This window comes from Pogoniulus pusillus, chromosome 4 (assembly GCF_015220805.1).
Source record: "Pogoniulus pusillus isolate bPogPus1 chromosome 4, bPogPus1.pri, whole genome shotgun sequence".
Taxonomy (NCBI): Eukaryota; Metazoa; Chordata; class Aves; order Piciformes; family Lybiidae; genus Pogoniulus; species Pogoniulus pusillus.
The window spans coordinates 44,871,713-44,892,583 of NC_087267.1; the positions used below are offsets into that span (position 1 = coordinate 44,871,713).

Sequence of the window (20,871 nt, forward strand, 5' to 3'; positions counted from 1 at the left end):
CCAGCACGCTGCTCAGACGGCTTTCTATGCCTTCTGACAAATTAATATCAGAAGCAGTTGTCTCTTTCATGTGGGCTTCACTGTCGTGAGCACGTACAGCTCGACATAAAAACGCTTTGGAGCAAGAGCTTTTCTTCTCTTCTCCTTTTAGGCAGCAGATGAAAACCCTTTCAATGAAAAGCTTGTTTGGGGGAGGGAGGAAAACACACGCACACGCCAATCGGCTGAGCGGGGAAAGATGAAAACCTCCTTCAAGGTAATTAAATGATTATGTACCTTTTAAACCCAGTGGATAACAGATTTGTTATCTAGGCTTGCTTTTGGCTTTTGCCACTTTGATTTTTCCCCTCCTTCTAAAGCTAAAACCCTGGCAAGGCCTGGATTAAATAGTGCTCATCTTAGAGAGGGAGGCACAAAAGAATGGTCAATCCCTTAGCCCATCAAGTCTAGTAGGCTGCCTCAGCTTACCACATCCTTGTACAACCATCTGTGTACAGGGTTAACCTTTCTGGGGGAGTGACCTTGAACCTGACCCCAAGTGGTCTTGACCCCTCCCCAGGGGTGGGTTTGAACACCACCAGGTGTTTCATGGTTAGCTCACTCCCCCTTCCTGTGTACAGGTCTCCAAAAGCAGGGGGGACTTGCTGCTTTCTCTCTGCTCTCCCTCCCTGCCTGCCCACGAGAAACCATCATTCCTGTTTTCCTGCTGCTCCTTGTCTCCCCATGTGGCCATCAGCACCACGAGGCAGACTAAACCCACTGCCATCAAATCTGGTTGTATACTTCACAGTATCACAGCATCACCAAGGTTAGAAGAGACCTCACAGATCATCAAGTCCAATCTTTTACCACAGAGCTCAAGGCCAGACCATGGCACCAAGTGCCACGTCCAGTCCTGCCTTGAACAGCTCCAGGGACGGCGACTCCACCACCTCCCCGGGCAGCCCATTCCAGTGTCCAATGACTCTCTCAGTGAAGAACTTTCTCCTCACCTCCAGCCTAAATCTCCCCTGGTGCAGCCTGAGGCTGTGTCCTCTCGTTCTGGTGCTGGCCACCTGAGAGAAGAGAGCAACCTCCTCCTGGCCACAACCACCCCTCAGGTAGTTGTAGACAGCAATAAGGTCTCCCCTGAGCCTCCTCTTCTCCAGGCTAACCAATCCCAGCTCCCTCAGCCTCTCCTCGTAGGGCTGTGCTCAAGGCCTCTCCCCAGCCTCGTCGCCCTTCTCTGGACACGCTCAAGCATCTCAATGTCCCTCCTAAACTGGGGGGCCCAGAACTGAACACAGCACTCAAGGTGTGGTCTAAGCAGTGCAGAGTACAGGGGCAGAATGACCTCCCTGCTCCTGCTGACCACACCATTCCTGATGCAGGCCAGGATGCCACTGGCTCTCTTGGCTACCTGGGCACACTGCTGGCTCATGTTCAGGCAGGGATCAATCAGCACCCCCAGATCCCTCTCTGTCTGGCTGCTCTCAGCCACTCTGACCCCAGCCTGTATCTCTGCATGGGGTTGTTGTGGCCAAAGTGCAGCACCCTGCACTTGGAGCTATTGAATGCCATCCCATTGGACTCTGCCCATCTGTCCAGGTGGTCAAGGTCCTGCTGCAGAGCCCTTCTGCCCTCCAACCCAGTCACATCTGCCCCCAGCTTGGTGTCAGTCAACTAGACCATGGCACTAAGTGCCTCATCCAGGCTTTTCTTGAATGTAAGATCACATCCAGAAAGGTTTGTAACCTCTCCAGAGAAGGAGACTCCACAACCTCCTTGATCAGCCTGTTCCAGTGCTTTGACACCCTTCAAGTGGAGATTTTTATTTCCTTATGTTTACCTGGAACTTGATGTGTTCCATTTTGTGTCTGTTGCTCCTTGTCCTGTCACTGAACACAACTGAGCAGAGTCTGGCTCCATCATCCTGACACTCACTCCTTAGATATTGTTGAGTATTATGACAATGTGCAGTCAGGTGTATTGGCTAACAGGTATCAAGACAGATCAGGTGCTGCTTCTGCAGGTTGTATCACACCAGAACCCTCAGAGCAATTGTTTTAGTCCTGTGTGTGATGTTTTGGGTGTTACCAGCCCCACACACTTCAGAAAATCACCCAGACTAGACTCAGTCTCACTGGAAATTAAAGAATGAAGCTTTATATTTACAGCTTAGCACAATGTCCAAGCAGGTATTTACAACATATGCAGCTATAGACAGCAATATATGAGTTAGAAGTAATACAGGAACACAGCAGCCCTCCCAGAAACCTGAGTCCCCAGGAGGGGCTCCCAACCACCCTCCCACCTCCTTTCCACCCCTCTACCTTACTCCAGACTTTGTCTTATGTTCAAAGTGAGTTTGGTGAATTGGCCAGAGGGGGTTAGGAAGGGATTAGTTGGGCAGCAAGTTAGAGAGAGAAGTGCATGCAGCCAGAGCAAGAGAGAGCAACTCTGTTATCTATGTTTGTGTTCTTGTTTTTATCAATCTCAGCAAGCCTATGAGTGCAGTAGACATGACCATTTTGTCTCCTTTTCACAGCCTATCATCTAATTCTTCTCACCAAAATACTCCAGCTAGGCTCAAACCAGCACACTGTGCCTCAGCTTCCTCTATTACTTCTTACCTGCCTTACCCAATGGCCAAAGAAAATGTCTAAGTGAGATCTTATTTGCTGATTATGTCAACTGAGGGTTAACTTCACAGTGTGTGAAATGGTTTGTCGTGCAACACTGAGCCCTCACTACAACTTCAGCTATGGTCAGCAGCAAATGTCAAAAGCAGAGAGAAGATGACTGAGAAAGAAGAGAAATTTGGCCTGTTCTCCTCTATCTGAGTCTAATTCTCTCTGCTTTCACCACCAGTTCTCTTTGAGAAAAGCAATAACAAAACCAATCCACTTCAGTATTAAAATGTCCTCTTTTTTTTTTATCTCATTCTTTCCCTTTCTGCCCTCAATAGCCATAATATCAGCTCCCTTTTTTAAAGCAAGAATTCATTGAGTATATTTGAAGTTAGTGGACATGGCTTTCCATGCCAAGGTGAAGAATTATATGCCAAGGTGAAGTATTTCTGCCACAAATCATCCAGAGACATCATCAACCCTTTCTGATTGAGCTCAGTACCCTAATCATAAATAATCATGCCTTCTGACCATGCTGGAGCTCCTCATCAGGAGCAAAAATGGGATTTCCCAAGGCTCTAAGACTGGTTGGTACAGCTCTATTGTAGGCAGAGCTGATTCATTGAGAACCTGATTCTCAGTTGATCTTCTTGTTGATATAAAGAGATGTTCCTTTTCTATCCTTTTTCCATCTCTGGTGTAGTTTTGTCTTGTGGAGGCAGAACAACTGCTTATACCTATGCACTATACAGTTCAAAGCCCTGCCTTGGATGGTAGGTCATAGGCCTCACAGAGAGAAACAACATTTTGCCTTCTGGACAATATGGGTCATGGCCAAAGGCTTTCCACTGTCAGATTAGGCTGGATGTTAGGAGGAAGTTGTTGGCAGAGAAAGTGATTGGCATTGGAATGGGCTGCCCAGGGAGGTGGTGGAGTTGCTGTGCCTGGAGGTGTTGAAGCAAAGCCTGGCTGAGGCACTTAGTGCCATGGTCTGGTTGACTGGATAGGGCTGGGTGCTAGGTTGGCCTGGATGAGCTTGGAGGTCTCTTCCAACCTGGTTGATTCTATGATTCTATGATTCAGTTTGAACTCTACCCTAATCAGCAACTCACACTACAGGGAAAACAAAACAAAACAAAAAAGGTAAATAAGAACTCAAGGCTCTCTCAGAGAACATGAAGATGTTACAAAGAAGTTCTTCACAGAAAGAGTGATTTGCCATTGGAATGGGCTGCCCAGGGAGGTGATGGAGTTGCCAAGCAAAGACTGGATGAGGCACTTAGTGCCATGGTCTGTAGACTAGACAGGGGTGGGTGATAGGCTGGACTGAATTACCTTGGAGGTCTCTTCCAACCTGGTTGATTCCATGATTGTATGATTTTAAGAAGACCTGAAACAAAAGCAAGTTGAGCCCATGGGAATCCAGAAACTCATGAGATGTGCTAAGGAAATGGTAGAGGCAGATGCACATGAGCTCACAAGCCTCCTTTCAAAGTACTCCAGGCTGGTCCCAGGGTGATGGGTACCAGGCCAATCAATTTAATTGGCCCAAGGCATCTGGAGAGTGGGAAGCCTCTTCTCTCATGATGGCAAGATGCTGTGGAGGCAAAGTGACTGAAAAAAATATCACCTGGAGGTGGATGTATCAACACGAGAAGGTGAAAGTCATAGCGAGGGGAAAAGGAGCAGGTTTGACATGCAAGCAGTGATGATTACAGAGGGAAGGAGTTTCTGGCACTGGTCCACATGACAGAGTAACACCACTGTTTGTTTGCTTGGCAGAGTCTCTTGGTGCAATCAGACCATATGATCCTGGAAGCTGGCCATGCTAATCTGCTCAGCAGACTCATGGGAGGACTACAAATGGGATGATCCAACCACCCCACAATGGTAGCACAGTTTCTCATCAGTTCCTCCTTGAGACATACTGATTTAGCAGGCACTCATATCTGGATGGTAGCTTACAACTTCTCTCCCTGATCTTAGGGTTCAACTGTTTGTAGAGGCAGGGATCAGAAGCAACATTACCAATTGCATTACAAATTGCAGCATTACAAAGCTGGTGAAAGGCTGGGAACACAAACCCTATGAGGAGAGGCTGGAGGGAGCTGGGGCTGTGCAGCCTGCAGAAGAGGAGGCTCAGGGCAGAGCTCATTGCTGTCTGCTACTGTCTGAAGGGGCATTGTAGCCAGGTGGGGTTGGTCTCTGCTGCCAGGCAACCAGCAACAGAAGAAGGGGACAGAGTCTCAAGCTGTGGCAGGGGAGGTCTGGGCTGGATGTTAGGAGGAAGTTGTCAGAGAGAGTGATTGGCATTGGAATGGGCTGCCCAGGGAGGTGGTGGAGTCACTGTCCCTGGAAGTGTTGAGGCAAAGCCTGGCTGAGGCATTTAGTGCCATGGTCTGGTTGATTGGCTAGGGCTGGGTGCTAGGTTGGCCTGGATGATCTTGGAGGTCACTTCCAACTTGGTTGATTCTATGATTCTATGAAATGGTGATGAAAGGCAAGTAAAAATAGGCCCACTCAAGGGGATGGTACATTTTAAGCACTACTGGTATTGAGACAGTACTGGGATTGTATTGGGAAGTCTGAAAATGGACCTCAATCCTTTCAATCTTGTAAGTCATGTTATGACATTGGCAACTGGGTGGAGGTCTGGATAAGGAGTGAGAAGCCAGGCTTCAAGTTGCAGAATGGTTTCCATTGTTCAGAGAGACTACTGAAGAAAGGTAGGTTGAAAAAGTATAGAAAAGAAAAGAATTGACAGGCAAGTGAAAAACAGGCAGTGGGATTTGCAGTGAGCAAGATGAGTCAGTGAGAAGATGGCTTCTCAAGAGAAGTGTAGGAGATCTGTGCAGCATTTGTTCAAACCTTTCTGGCCACAGGATGAAAGCCAATCTGTGCTTGTCAGAATGCACTTGTGATGCCACCCTCCCCCACTCCTAGTGTCCTTGAGAGCCACAAGCATGCAGATGGCAACGAGAAGGACCCTGACACTACAGGGCACTTCTCTCGCTGCCAAGTAAAAAGCTATCTCTGGAATTTAGGGGTTAGCAAAGCCATTGCTCATGCAGATGTTGTCCAGTCATTCCAGGGCTGAGATGTGTTTCTTCTGCACAGCAGGCAGCAAAAACAGCTCCTGAGCTGAGCAGCTGACTGCCAAATGTTGTCTCTCACTGGAAGAAGGTTTGTGCCCAGAGATGCTTTTGCTGCAGAAGCCAAAAGGGCTTCATTAGAAGTGACCAACATAACATGCTTGTGTCTCACAAAGCTTTCATTGCCTTGTAGAGCAACAAGTGTCTTCTATGTGACTCTTGGTGCTGCCATGCAAATTACACAGAGCAGCTTTGCAACATCAGAGAGGGAGAATTGGGACTGAATAGAGAAAGAACCATCTCTACTGACAGACAAAGCTGTCCTGGAAGGCTAAGAGGCCTATCAGATGTCCTGGCTTGCCCCACTCCTCTACTGATGTAAGAAGCAAGGGCAGGAGGAAAACAAAGGCTTGGGCCATTATGTCCCCTCCCAAAGTGATAAACAGGTACCCACAGGTGTTTAGGTACTTGTTGGTGCCTTGCCCAAACAAGGGTGAGCAAGCCCTGGTGTGCTAGTTTGAGCCTAGCTAGAACGTTTTGGTGAGAAGAACTAGATTACAGGCTGTGAAAGGAAACAATGGTGATGTCTACTTCACCCATAGGCTTGCTGAGATGTCTAAGAACAAGAACATAAATAGAGCTAACAGAGTCTCTCTCTGGGCTTTGTGGGCTGCACTTCTCTCTCTAACATAACCTGCTGTCTGTGTGACTAATCTACCTGCTTCCTAACTCCCCTGACTAACCCTCCTATCAACCTTGGGCGTAAGGCAAAGATCTTGGGTAAGGTAGAGGAGTGGGAGGAAGGTGGAAGGGTGGCTGGGAGCCTCCTGGGGACTCAGGTTTCTGGGAGGGCTGCTGTGTTTCTGTATTACCTTTTCCCTTGTCTATTTCTGTCTATAACTGTATATACTGTAAATATCTGCTTGTATATTGTGCTAGCTGTAAATAGAAGCTTCATTCAATTCCCAGAGCTGGCTGAGTCTAGTCTGGGTGATTTCCAAAGTGTAGAGGGGCAGGGAACACCCAAACCATCACACCTGGGTTCACCTAACATGGTCAGTTTTGCAAATGCCATTTTGATTGGTGAATTTCTGTGGCCAAAGGATCCAAAGGAGTCAACCAGGTTGGAAGAGACCTCCAACATCATCCAGTCCAACCTAGCACCCAGCCCTATCCAGTCAACCAGACCATGGCACTAAGTGCCTCATCCAGGCTTTGCTTCAACACCTCCAGGGACAGCAACTCCACCACTTCCCTGGGCAGCCCATTCCAATGCCAATCACTCTGTCTGTGAAATGCCACCTTTGCAAGAGATTGAGGTCCTTCCAGTTAGTTCTAGGGCAGAGAAACTTATGGTCAGCAGGACTGAACAAAGTCTTCCAATATTATATTTGAAAGTACAGAGCTTGTCTGGTTGGTATAATCTACCAGAAGGGCTGCTTTCCTTCACTACTTCATCCCCAGGCAGAGGATGTTAAGCCTTTCATATCCCCAGCAAGTTTTCCAGCAGGCTTACAGCAAAATCTGAATCCTGGTAGATGAACTGGCAACCTCCCTGCTTATGAATATTTATGGTTTGTCCCAATGCCACAGCAGTTCAGGATGTCTACTCCAGAACACCTCAACCAGCACATAAGCAACATCTCAAGCAGCACATAAGGAAGAGGTGGGAGGGAATGGGAGATGCTACAGCAGTGTGAAGACACTACCTGTGTATCATTTGATTCAGCAAATAGCTTTCCTGAGGCATGGGTTGGGGAACACATGAGAGATAGCAGACTCAGAAGGCAGCACAGGTAGTAGCAGGGATTTCATCCTCTGAATGCAACACATGTTGTCATAACCTCCAGCAGCCACCTCTGTGCTCAGCAGATATCAGATGTCTCAACAGGTACTGGTCCCTTGGGCCAGGCAGACAACAAAGCACCTCAGGACATTCACCAGACAGGTCAGGATGCTTTCAGACCACTTCTCACCAGAAAGTAATTAAGTGGTTTCCTATTTGTATTCTTCCAAGCATCACTTGTCTAAAAGTGCTTGTTATGAACCCAACAACATTTGCAGCCCAGCAGTCAGTTCTGCATTAAACCCCAAGGCCCAGTTCAGCTCAGCAACTGGCAATGAGATATTTCACAGCCTTGGCTGGAGGCAGTCTGATGCACTGGCAATTAGGCACCAGATCCAAGAAGCCACAGAGGTTCTCAAAGCTTCTCTGAAATCCACTGACACTCTGAACATAGCCCTGAATCCTTCTCCCACCTCAGCAGCCTGGGGTGGCTGTTCAGAGGCAACCTCTTTCCTTCCTGGAGGAGACACATGCTCAGTGTTTCCCATCCCTCCCAGTCCCTTGGTGCTGAGAGATCACAATGACTTTTTGAGTCAGTTCCTGTAACGTATGGAAGCAAGAAAGCAGCTCCCTGACCATCTGATAGGACAAAGAGGAAAGGAACTACCTGTAAAGGAGTAGGTGAGGGCCTCCCAGAGGGCAAACAGACGAGGGATAGGATGGAACTACAAGTAGGGAAGGTTTCTGTAGCTGCTGGTTTGATTGGTGCCAAGAAGTCATATCAACTCTGAGCATCTCACATAAGAAACACACACTAACTGCCCCTGCCTACCTCAGGCAGCTTGACTCGTCCCTCCTGGAAGGAGCAGGAGCTGGGGTCATGAGTGCAGACGTGACGGTACTTGCACCAGTGACACCTGTAAGGGCTCTCCACGCATGACAGACACCTGGAAAGAGAGAGAAACAGTAGTTACTCGGCCAGCTGGGTCCTACCAAACGACAGGACAGACTTTGAGGCTGATGGTGTTTCTCCAAGGGAAACAGAGCTCAGCAAACGTTGTGCTTGCTATCACTAGCGGATGGCCAGAAGCTTCAAACTGAGCTGACACCATCAGGCTGCAGGACAGTTCTGGGCTGGTTGTCACTGTGATCACAGCTCTCTGAGATGAATTAAATAATTTACATTGAATTCACACCATTGTATCTAGAGTAGTAATCATTATTTGCTGTATTTCAGTTGTCCTGTTAGAATTTTTAATAAGACTATCAACAAGTTCTCAGCTCTACAGATAACAGGCATTTCCCTTTTAGCCCTTAACAAAAGCCTGAGTGCAATGAAAAACAAAAGCTCATGAGGCTAGAAACTGCTACAGAAGAACAGAGGAAAAGGACCTGGGGGTCTGGGTTGATGAAAAGCTCAACATGAACAACCCCAAGCAGCGCTATAGGCTGGGGACAGAGTGGCTGGAGAGCAGTCAGGAGGAAAGGGACCTGGGGGTACTGATAGACAGTAAGCTGAAGCTGAGCCAGCAGTGTGCCCAGGTGGCCAAGAGAGCCAAAGGCATCCTGGCCTGTATCAGGAACAGTGTGGCCAGTAGGACAAGGGAGGTTCTTCTGCCTCTGTACTCAGCACTGGTCAGGCCACACCTTGAGTGCTGTGTCCAGTTCTGGGCCCCTCAATTCAAGAGAGATGTTGAGGCGCTGGAACATGTCCAGAGAAGGGCAACAAAGCTGGTGAGGGGCCTGGAACACAAATCCTATGAGGAGAGGCTGAGGGAGCTGGGGTGTGCAGCCTGGAGAAAAGGAGGCTCAGGGGTGATCTTATTACTGTCTACAACTACCTGAAGGGGCATTGTAGCCAGGTGGGGTTGGCCTCTTCTCCCAGGCAACCAGCAACAGAACGAGAGGACACAGTCTCAAGTTGTGCCAGGGAAGGTCTAGGCTGGATGTCAGGAGGAAGTTCTTCACAGAGAGAGTGATTGGCATTGGAATGGGCTGCCCAGGGAGGTGGTGGAGGCACCGTCCCTGGGGGTCTTCAAGAAAAGCCTGGATAAGGCACTTAGTGCCATGGTCTGGTTGACTGGATAAGGCTGGGTGCTAGATTGGACTGAATGATCTTGGAGGTCTCTTCCAACCTGGTTGATTCTATGATTCTATGAGCTGTCAGTGTGCAGGTACAGCCCAGACAGCAACCGTGTGCTGGGTTGCAGCAAGAGCATCATGGCCAGCAGGGCAAGGGAGGGAATTCTGCCCCTTTACTCTCCTGAGACCCCACCTGGAGTCCTGTGTGCAGCTCTGGAGCCTCCAGCCCAAGAGGGACATGGAACTGTTGGAGCCAGTCCAGAGGAGGGCCATGAAGATGACCAGATGGCTGGAGCAGCTCTGCTCTGAGGACAGGCTACAAGAGTTGGGGCTCTTCAGTCTGGATAGGAGAAGGCTTTGAGGAGACCTTAGAGTGGCCTTCCAGTATCTGAAGGGGGCCTACAGGAAGGCTGGGGAGAGACTATTGACAAGGTCTTGTAATGACAGCACAAGGGGCAATGGGTTTAAACTGGCAGAGGGGACATTCAAAGTAGATGTTAGGAAAGGGTTCTTTGCAGTGAGGGTGGTGAGACACTGGCACAGGTTGCTCAGGGAGGTTGCAGCTACTCCCTCCCTGGAGGTGCTCAAGGGCAGGTTAGATGAAGCCTTGAGCAACCTGTTCTAGTGGGAGGTGTCCCTGCCTATGACAAGGGGTTGAAACAGGATGATCCTTGGATTCCTTCCAACCTAAACCATTCTATGATCCTGTTGCTGCCTCCACAAAGAACCGAATCAATGCCCTGGGAGCTGCAAACACATTAAGGGAAGGGCCAGAGGGAGAGGTGATGCCCAGCACCTGCTCAGGCCAATTCTCCCACTCTCACATATGATACAGAGGCCAGGCACAAGTTGGGAAACATCAAAATCAAAATGCCAGGGAATTTTCTCCCCACATGTACAGGGTTAACCCTCCAGGGGGAGCGACCTCGAACCTGACCCTAGGTGGTCTTGACCCCTCCCCAGGCGTGGGTCTGAACACTCCCAGGTGATGGTTAGCTCACTCTCCCTTCCTGTCTAAAGGTCTGTAAAAGCAGGGGGACTTCCTGCTCTGCCTCCCTGCTCACCAGCATCACCATCCTGTTCCTGATTCATCACCCACGAGGCAGACAAAGCCATTGCCATAAAAAATCTGGCTGTATTGACACATTTTGTATTTGTTTTGCCTTCCCTATACCTTTGTAACTTCCCTACCTTGGATACCTTTTGAATTTATTGTTAAACTTTTCTTCTCTTTAACTTCCAAATCAGAGTGAGGTTATTTATTTGGGTGTGCTTACCTTTTCCTCTCTCTCCATCTAATTCCTTTCCTTTGGGAAAGAAGGGGGAAGAGGGAAGGGCACTCTATAAATTGTTATTTGGTTCTATCAAATATATTTGAGTCTCTGGGAATTTAAATTAGAACTGAGACACCACTGTGTCTCACAGGCTTCTTAGCATGAGCTCTGCCCAGGGCTAGATGGCTCCTGCAAATAACTGCATTCTTCTTTTCTTTCTCTCAGCTCAGAAGGGAAGGCTATAGGAGCAGCTGCTTGGGAAGCAGAGGGCATATTTATGATGGCATCTGCTCAGAGTGGAAGAAAGAACTGTTCCATCCATCTTACAAGGGCTCGCTCTCCTATGCCCCATAGACCCTGTGGAGTAAGAGCTGAGAAAACTTCTCCTGGCTGTGTTACAGAACTGACTTAAACCTACATCCCACTTGGGTTCTTTAAAAATTTAATAGGATGTCTGCTCACCAACAACCAAACTGAGCTATAATAAGCTCTCTGCACCTAACAAACCATGGATGGTAGCAGCTCCTGGTCACTCACGCTGCTGGAGATCTTCACGCAGCTCTAAGTTCTGAATGACCTGGAGGGGGATTTGAAGGTGGAAAATTTTTCTGGTCCTTATGTGTCACTGAGTATTGGGCAGGAGTGAAAAAATTACCTCTAGTAGAGCTTGGCTGAGTCAAGCAGGCTCAGCACACCCAGCCTCTCCTGTTGCCTCTGTGAAACCTTGCACAGTTCCAGTCCACTTTCAGCCCTGGTGCAGCAAGCTATTCTTGTAAGAGGGGCTCCTGTAATAGCAAGCTGCTCTTGTAAGAGGGGCTCCTGTACTAGCAAGCTGCTCTTGTAATAGGGGCTCCTGTACTAGCAAGCTGCTCTTGTAATAGGGATGTGGAGATGCTGGAGCATGTCCAGAGAAGGGTCACGAGGATGCTCAGAGGGCTGCAGCAGCTCTGCTGTGAGCACAGAATGAGAGAGTTGGGGCTGTGCAGTCTGCAGAAGAGGAGGCTCCCAGGTGACCTTCTTGTGGCCCTCCAGTATCTTAAAGGAGCCTACAAGAAAGCTGGGGAGGGACTTTTGAGGCTCTCAGGGAGTGGCATGATGAGGGGGAACGGAGCAAAGCTGGAGGTGGGGAGATTCAGAGTGGAGGTGAGGAGGAAGTTTTTCAACATGAGAGTGGTGAGAGGCTGGAATGGGTTGCTCAGGGAGGTGGTGGAGTCACCGTCCCTGGAGGTGTTTGAGGCCAGGCTGGCTGAGGCTGTGTGCAGCCTGCTCTAGGGTAGGGTGTCCCTGGCCATGGCAGGGGGGTTGGAACTGGCTGATCCTTGCAGTCCCTCCCAACTCTGACTGATTCTATGATTCTTCAGATTGGTAACAAGTGCTTGCTCTGATACATCCAATTAAAAATGGATGATGCATTATAGTTTGTCAAGTAAGAAACCAAAACATGCCATAAATATTTAACACCACCATGTCTCCTGCTCTCCCCCCTCCCCAGCCCCCTCCAACACTTGCTTTCTGACACTGTTTGTCAAAGCAGCAGGAACACTGAAATAGGATTTGCCTTTTCTTGTGAATTGCTGAGCTGCAGTAATTATCTGCTTTTGGCACTTCTGATGGCTCAGTGGTGGGGAAAGAGCTTCTCAGCCTTGTTCAGGGATGGATCATCCTGCTGGATGAGCATCTTTCTGCAGGGAAGGTGCAGATCCACTCTGGTGGGGCAGCTCTTGAGAAGAGCTGCTTGCCAGCTAAACCCTAGAAGGATGGAGTCCAGGGCAGTAGAGGAGCTTGCAGGATGGAAATGATGGTCTTGAGGAAATCAGCTGGATGTTTCCTGATCAGTTTACATTACACAGGAACCAGAAATTCCTGCCTTTCCAGGTCTGAGAGTCCAAGCCCATACTAACCACCTGCAGCAGGCTCCTACTGGTGGAACTAACAGCATGGGTAAGGGCTGAAAGCATGAATGTAGAGACAGGGTTCAGCCACCCACAGAACACTGCTTACTAGGAAGGTGAGAGGAGCATTTGCTGAGGTCATGACTCACTTTTCCTTTAATTCTCTTGCAAAGCCTTGCTCATGTGATGCTGCTCTGCCTGAGGGACACATGAGGATGTATCACTCAATTCAACACCCTCCTGCAGAAGAGGCTCATCACCAGACAAAATGGTCACTATACTACTCTTGGTCTTCTCAGGAGGGACCCCACCGCACTGACTATGCCACAAGTGACCCTGCCCCCAGTCACCTCCCTGCCTAACCAGCCTCCTGAGGGACACATGCCCCAGTCAGCAGTGGGTTCTGTGGTAGATTCAGGGGTGGAATGGTAAGCAAGGATCAAAAGAAACCAACATACGAGTTGTGGACGCTGCAGTTGTAGAAGACGAAGCTGGTGCTGGCAAAGGTCATTCCTGTTTCCTTGGACTTGAGCTGAAGCTGAACAATGTGATGGTCTCCTGGAGAAAAAACAGACACATCAGTGCATGACTGCTTTTCTAGCCTAGTTAATGCTTGCTGGCCATGCCACCAGTCTGCACCTAGGGCTGTCTCGAGTACCCTGGCTATTCTAGCCTCAATAGATGCAGCAAGTGCAATAAAATCCTTCCAGACTCCAGGTCCACAATGGATACATCTCCCCCTCCTATGGTACTGAGGTGATGGAGTGTCCTTACCACTAGAAATTATCATACCTAGGTTGAGTTTGGGCTGGATGATAACAAGTCTGGACAACACCTCACTGATTTAAAAGAGATGGTGACTGAAGTCATCAAGCAAAGAAGTAAAGCTAAAAGGATGGATGCAGCTGTCTGGGCTTAGCAGGTCATTAAAATGCAGCATGGTCCTTAAAGTTCTTCCTTGCTGCTGGTTCATTTGATGCCCCCAAAAGGAAAGAGGCTGTTAAGGATTTGATTGCAGGCCCAGACAATGGTGGCCTGTGCATGCCCTGTCTGAGGGATAAACACACCTGCTTTCCTGGGTGGATAAAGAAAGGTCTACCCTCTTCTCACTCTCATTATTTAACATCACCAACTACAGGTGCTGCCCCCAAAGAAAGGTTATACCTTGAGAAAGCAGGATGAAGGAAGGAGCAAGGAAGATAGATAACAGTGAGGATAAGGTAAGGGCTCCCTGTCTGCAGCCCAGGAAAGGCTGACAAACAGGAAGATTCCCAAGTAAATAGCTCCTTCAGGTTCACTCACTCCATTCACCCCAAGGTCCATTCACCCCTGCCTTTGGCTGAAAAGAACCTACCTTAGTATAGAGACACATCCACAAGCCATTGCACTTCCAGCAGGAGCCATCCATTTCCATGTGCAGCAAATGCTCCTACACAGCATTTCCCTTTCCCACTGCTCCCATGTTGGGCAGTCAGCTGCTACATCTTAACAGTTGGATTCAATGATCTTAAAGGTCTTTTCCAACCAAAACAATTCTGTGACTCTTCCCACAGTGCCAAAAGCCTTACTCAGAGCCCATCAGCTGTGGGTAATGAGTTGGTGCAGTAATTGCAGTAATTTGGTGGGGAAGGGACCCATGTTTAATTCAAGACTTGAACCTGGCTGGCCCTTTCACCTCTATTATTTTCCTCCTCACCTGAGAGATTCATTCATCAATCAGGCCAAAGCAAACCTGACAACTCATTGCACTATGGGCCCACGTGCACACTCCCCCATCTACAGGTAGACACACAGACAGATGCACACACAAACCACACACTTCACCAAACACACTGGCTCGACTCTGCTGCCCATCTGCTGCTGCTGCTGGTTTTGAGAGCCCTGTTAACCACTTCATATCAACAGCTTTGCCAGCATCCTGCATACACAAGAGGTTATAGTGAGGTGGGGGTTGGTCTCCTCTCCCCAGTTAATAAGCAATACAAGAAGAGGAAATGGTCCCAGGCTGCATCAAGGAGGTTTAGGTTGGATATTGTGAAAAATTGATTCCCCCTAAAATGGAAAAGGCTGCCCAGGGAAGTGGTGGAGTCATCATCCCTGGTGGGATTGAAAAAATGTGTGGATGCAGCTCTGAGTTCTTCACAGAGAGTGACTGGCATTGGAATGGGCTGCCCAGGGAGGTGGTGGAGTCACTGTCCCTGGAGGTGTTGAAGCAAAGCCTGGATGAGGCACTTAGTGCCATGGTCTAGATGACTGGCTAGGGCTGGGTGATAGGTTGGACTGGATGATCTTTGAGGTCTCTTCCAACCTGCTTGATTCTATGATTCTATCATTAGTGGTGGGCTTGTCAGTGCTGAGTCAACAGTTGCAGGACTTCTGCTTCGTGGATGGGATATGTTGAGAGAACATAAAACCTCATTCCCTGGGTTGTACATCACCAGCCTGGGCTAAAGGTGAGTGAACATCCTACAGTTATCTTTTTTTTTGTTAGATATGTGCAACTACCACTCGGTGGCAGTCTGAAAACATAGTCTTCCACATAGAAGCACCTCACTGCAGGTGCTGGTCTTGCAGCTCAGTGCTCACACACACAGGTACACAGAAACACACACATTCAGACAACTCATACTAGCATGTTGTGCTAGTTTGAGCCTAGCTGGGATATTTTAGTGAGAGAGGAATTAGATGCTAGGCTGTGAAAAGGAGACAATGGGGATGGCTACTGCACTCATAGGCTTGCTGAGATGGATAAAAACAAGAACACAAACATAGACAACACAGTTACTCGGTGGCTTTTGGCTGCCTCCCTTCTCTCTGCCTAACTTGCTGCCTGTGTGACTAATCCCTCTGCTTCCTAATGCCCCTGGCCAGCTCTCCAAGCTCACCTTGAACATAAAGCAAAGTCTGGGATAAGATGGAGGGGGGAAAGGGGGTGGAAGAGTGGGTGAGAGCCCCTCTTGAGGACTCTGATTTCTGGGAGGGCTGTTGTGCTTCTCTATTACTTTTCCACTTGTTTATTTCTGTCTATAGCTGTATAGATTGTAAATATCTGGTTGGATATTGTGCTAAGCTGTAAATATAAAGCTCCATTCTAATTTCCAGGCTTGGCTGAGTCTAGTCTGGGTGATTTTGTTAAGAGTAGGGGGGCAGGTATCACCCAAACCGTTGCAGATATGCTGTTGTGCAGCTCCACCAGCAAGCACCAGCACAGTGTCCCATCTACTCCCTGTGTTGTGCATAACCATGTCCTCACTCTCCCATGAGCCAAACGTTGAGTAAAAGCAGGACACAGAGGTGTGGGGTGAGGAGGGGAATGAGACATGCAGATGGAGGAGGTGTGAGACACCCACCATTTTCTGTGATGATCTGGGGCACCTCTTTGGCAGCTGGTGAGATGCATTGGATCTGACTGCCCACCACCAAGCCGTCCATCTCTGAAAGGTCCTCAAAGGTGCAATTGACTCCTGCTGACAGCTCAGGAACGTTGTAGGTCTCTAAGACGAGCTGCAAGCACAGAGGGAGGGAGAGAGGGAAGAAGAGATAGAGGAAAAAGAAAAAGAAAAAAAACAAAAGAGAAAATCCTAAGCCAAACAACAGAGCTGGGTCAGTGGGAGAGAATTACACTGGAGAGGTTGGACAAAGAGCCTCTTGCTAGACAGAGCATCCTCCTTCGACAGAAAGCAGCGGTTCAGGAGAGGGATGTGTGTGCGGAGGGGGAAGGAGATGAGATGCCGATGCCAACACAAGTGGTAGGTGGCTATGCAGGGACAACTGCACTGTATCCCAGTGCTGGCTGGGTCAGTGGAGGGGTGGGAGTGCTCACTATCTGTCATGCAAGTGTAAGGTTAGGTAGGGAGTCTTTGGAGCCAGCCATGAAGACCAGGGCTCGGGAGGCCCCCGAGGCACGCGGTTTCTGAGGAAGGTGACCACTACTCACAAGAGGCACTCTGCAGACTACAGAGAAACTGTAGCGCTCCAGTCTAACTCTCTACGGGCTGCTCTCCTAGCATCAGCAGATGGGGGAGCACTCTGCCACCAAGTTCCTGTGTAAGGAGAGTCTAGTTACAGCCTTCAGTCCACCACAAAACAACCGCTGTCTCTAGAGGCACAAGCAAACCTCCTGCCCATCCCACCAAAGAAGCAGTTGGCTCTGGGGACATGCTATAATGGGAGCTCCAAACATAACGTAAGCTGTGAAGGAGGAATTGCCCAGGGTTTATTGGATTTCACATCTGTTGATGTGAAAATGTGGCTATGAAGAAAAAAAGGAATCTCGTGGCTGGTTTCCACCGTGTTCGCTGTCTAGAGAAGGACTTTCATGATGTTATCTTTCCAGACAAGTTAAGGACCCAGTTAAGGTCCTCCATCGTGGCTCTCCATCACTGAGGATCCTGCTCAACCCACCAGATCATGTCTGAACACAGAGAGGCATCCCAGTGTACTTCTAGCATCTGCTGATTACCTAGCAGGTAGTACAAATTCAGTGGGTTTGTGTCCAAACACTAGAGCAAATCACTTGACACAAGCACAGATGCTCTCCACACTTGCCTCCTCCAGGAGCTAGCTGAGGCCCCATCTGAGGTGACAGCCACTTGAAAGGAGTCACAAATGCATGCTGAAGTGTTGTTTCTATCAGCACAAAGAACAGAGGTCAGTTCAGGTGACAAAGCAGGAGAGGATAACATGACATAATGCTTCCTGCTCTCCTACACTGTGTTTTCCTCACTTTGAGAAAGCTTAGAGTTATTTCTTCCCAATAGACAGCATTAGGGAGAAAGGCTGAGAAGACAGGCCTTAGCCCTGGCTGACATAAAGCCTTTGTGAGAGTATGTTTGGGTTTGGACAATGTAAAATGGCAATGGGGAAGGTGAGTTTTGGTATTTTTTTGTCTTGGAGTAAGAGGAGCAGGGTCAAGCTTGGATTATTTGGAGGGATTTAGCACCCAGGCTAAATCCATTCTCCTAGTCCATCAAAACCCTGCTAGCAATGGAGAAGGGGGAAATGGTCCAGTTGACGGATAGGGCTGGGTGCTAGGTTGGACTGGATGATCTTAGAGGTCTCTTTCAACCTGGTTGATTCTATGATTCTATGTCTATGAACCAGAGCTCATATGAAGCAGCTTCTATGATTCTAAAGCCTTCTGAGCATGGATGATGCAGAGTGAAGGTGTGCCACGCAGAAGATGACACCAGTGGATAGACCAGTAGTGCTTGGCCACAAATGTCTGTGAGCTCTGAACAGACAAGATGTCCTACATCTCACACACTTGCTCTGAAGCTGTTACAATGAGGAAAGAATGGAGTTTTCCCCCAAAAAATATCTCAGAGACCTCAGAGCAGCAGCCCTGGACTGAAACAGATTCATATACAGTTTTCTAAGCCTCTCTCAGTGCTCAAAATCTGGCCACGTGGATACCTTCTCTGCCTCGGTGGGCAAGACATGGCCTTTGATTCTTTCCTGCAACCCAGCAGAGACACCACCAGTCATTTGTTCATTGGTGCTCCTCTCCTGGTTTGACAAGAGACTATCTGTGGTGCCTGTGGATGAGTTGAGCCACCAGTCCATCTAAAACTGGGCTGAGACTCCTAGATTCGTGCAGGTTATTGGGCAACAATCAGAAGATGGCAACTTCTGATCCCAGCAGCTCTAGGTTGGCTTGCCCTGGCAATAACCCAGAGGTAAAAGCCTTCTGTTATCATTTTCAATCACCCTGAGCCAGCTGGTCCCTCAGGATTCATTCCAACATGAAAGAATTCAATGGCTACTGAGAGAAAAAGAAAAAAATAAACCCTTGAACTCCCAGAAGAACAAAGATGTCTCAGATCAGCTTTGTTTGAAGCCCAGGAAGGTAAAGTCTCAGCAAAGTTAAGAGGCTGAAACAAAGCAGCAATGATTGGACATGCAGGCTTTGAAAGGCTGATTTCATTATCACTGAAGAAACATTAGCACTCCAAAACCTGACACCTAGAAGATGTCTGGCAGCTGCACCCATTTAGACATCTCAGAGGGCTCCAGAGATGGATCTTTTAGAGCCTGGATTATCAATTTAATTCCAGTCCTAATTATTATGACCCTGGTAACCTGAATCCAGTGTGTTTCTGCCAGCTTCTCAGAGCATGTTTGGAACTCACCACATAAAGTACTGCTGTCATGAGGCAGGAGAGAAACCACAAGCTGGTTAGATCTTCAACAGAGATTTCTTGCCTCAAGCCCAGGAAATGATCCAGATCATCTACTGCCCTGCCAGCATTCACTGTGTGAATTCACTGGCTGTCAACTTGGGTAGCTCAAGACCATAAAGCTTAAACTTTGTACTAAGGAAGGTTGAAAGAGCTATCAGGAACCTCAGCAGCCTTAGTGCACTCTGTGTGGCATCTTGCTTCTCTCTGTTCTCTGTACTTAGTGAAGGAGCTGAAGCAAAACAAAGTTCTTGGTGGCTTAAGAAGGAGACATTTCCACTCAAGATAATGGGAACTTGAAGGTTACTGAAGTAGCTTATGGAACCCCTCACTTGTCCTTCTTCTAGAAGGTAATTACCAATAATGATAATGTCCCTTGCCTAAAGTCCAGCCACAAAGAAATTCTTCTCCCAGGGATGTGAGCAACTGCATTGGGTACAGACAACATTACAGAGCAGAGTCCCTTCAGACCTGCTCCCAGCTACTCACAGCAAACAGAGAGGCCTCTTTCCACACTTCTAGACAGGAAATAACCAAGGTCAAAATGTCCTTCCACGACAAATCTTTCCTTGTGCTGGGAAAAGTGCTGGAGAAGGTAATGGAGCCTGGAGAACCTCTTGCCTCAAGCTGCCAGTCCTTCCCCTTCATGCTGATTCCAGGTTGCACATACCTGGGTCTGTCAGACTGTATGGGCAGATGAACCCTGGGGTGGGGGAGGGCAAGGATTAACGTTCCTCACCAAGACGTTGTACTGGGAGACGGAGATGTTGTTGGGATGCACGGTGAGCCGGACGCACTGCTTCATCTCCGAGGCGAACCGCCGCGGCTCCGCGGAGCGCTCGCACCGCTCCTTCCTTGTGCACCTGAGCAAAGGGAGACGCACAGCCACAGGGTCAGCACCAGCACAGGCTGAGAGGGTGAGCACAGTCCCCCCCCAGGGTGGGTAAGAGGGAAGAGTTGGTATGTATCACAGTATCACCAAGGTTGGAAGAGACCTCACAGATCATCAAGTCCAACCCTTTACCACAGAGTTCAAGGCCAGACCATGGCACCAAGTGCCACGTCCAGTCCTGCCTTGAACAGCTCCAGGGACGGTGACTCCACCACCTCCCCGGGCAGCCCATTCCAGTGTCCAATGACTCTCTCAGTGAAGAACTTTCTCCTCACCTCCAGCCTAAATCTCCCCTGGCGCAGCCTGAGGCTGTGTCCTCTTGTTCTGGTGCTGGCCACCTGAGAGAAGAGAGCAACCTCCTCCTGGCCACAACCACCCCTCAGGTAGTTGTAGACAGCAATAAGGTCTGCCCTGAGCCTCCTCTTCTCCAGGCTAACCAATCCCAGCTCCCTCAGCCTCTCCTCGTAGGGCTGTGCTCAAGGCCTCTCCCCAGCCTCGTCGCCCTTCTCTGGACACGCTCAAGCATCTCAATGTCCCTCCTAAACTGGGGGGCCCAGAACTGAACACAGTACTCAAGGTGTGGTCTAACAGATTACTAGAGATAAGATCCAAGGGAAATGAGGTTTGCAAGTATGTGCACGAGCAGTAGGGAAAGATGGCATGCAACAGATTCCAAAATAAAGGAGCAACTCTCTTCTCTTCTCCTCACTCTTCTGGGATGTCCTGGCCATATGTCACAGATTTCTGAACCCACCTCTACCTAGAGCCTAGGGAGCTGGCTTGGAGCGGCACCAGTCTGACCACCATGATGGTGTGGTTTACAGTGAGGCTGCCTACCTTAAGAAGCTAAGTGCCTGCCAGCCCTGCCACCTATGCATCTCAGGAGTTTTGGTGGTCAGATGGACAGGGTGACTATAAGCTGCTCTTTGATCAACAGAGTTACTCAGCACTCCTTCTCATACACTGTGGATGGATTTCTTGCTAACAGAGGATATGAGCAACCTGTGCTGAGGAGTGTCCTTGAGTCCATCCCGGAGGCAGGAACTAAGATGGTGAAGCAAACCC

General features: G+C 48.8%; 1 protein-coding gene across 3 annotated transcripts in view; it reads right to left on the reverse strand.

Annotated features, from left to right (window-relative positions):
* The window catches only part of PLXNA4 (plexin A4), a 611,173-nt gene that overhangs the window by 143,443 nt on the left and 446,859 nt on the right, over nt 1–20,871 (reverse strand). For all 3 annotated transcript variants that reach the window (XM_064142725.1, XM_064142727.1, XM_064142726.1), the window contains 4 exons: nt 19,654–19,777; nt 16,086–16,239; nt 13,194–13,293; nt 8,320–8,434 (listed from right to left, as the gene is read on the reverse strand). In XM_064142725.1, the coding sequence (XP_063998795.1) occupies nt 8,320–8,434; nt 13,194–13,293; nt 16,086–16,239; nt 19,654–19,777 (493 nt within the window). The remainder of the gene's footprint in view (nt 1–8,319; nt 8,435–13,193; nt 13,294–16,085; nt 16,240–19,653; nt 19,778–20,871) is intronic.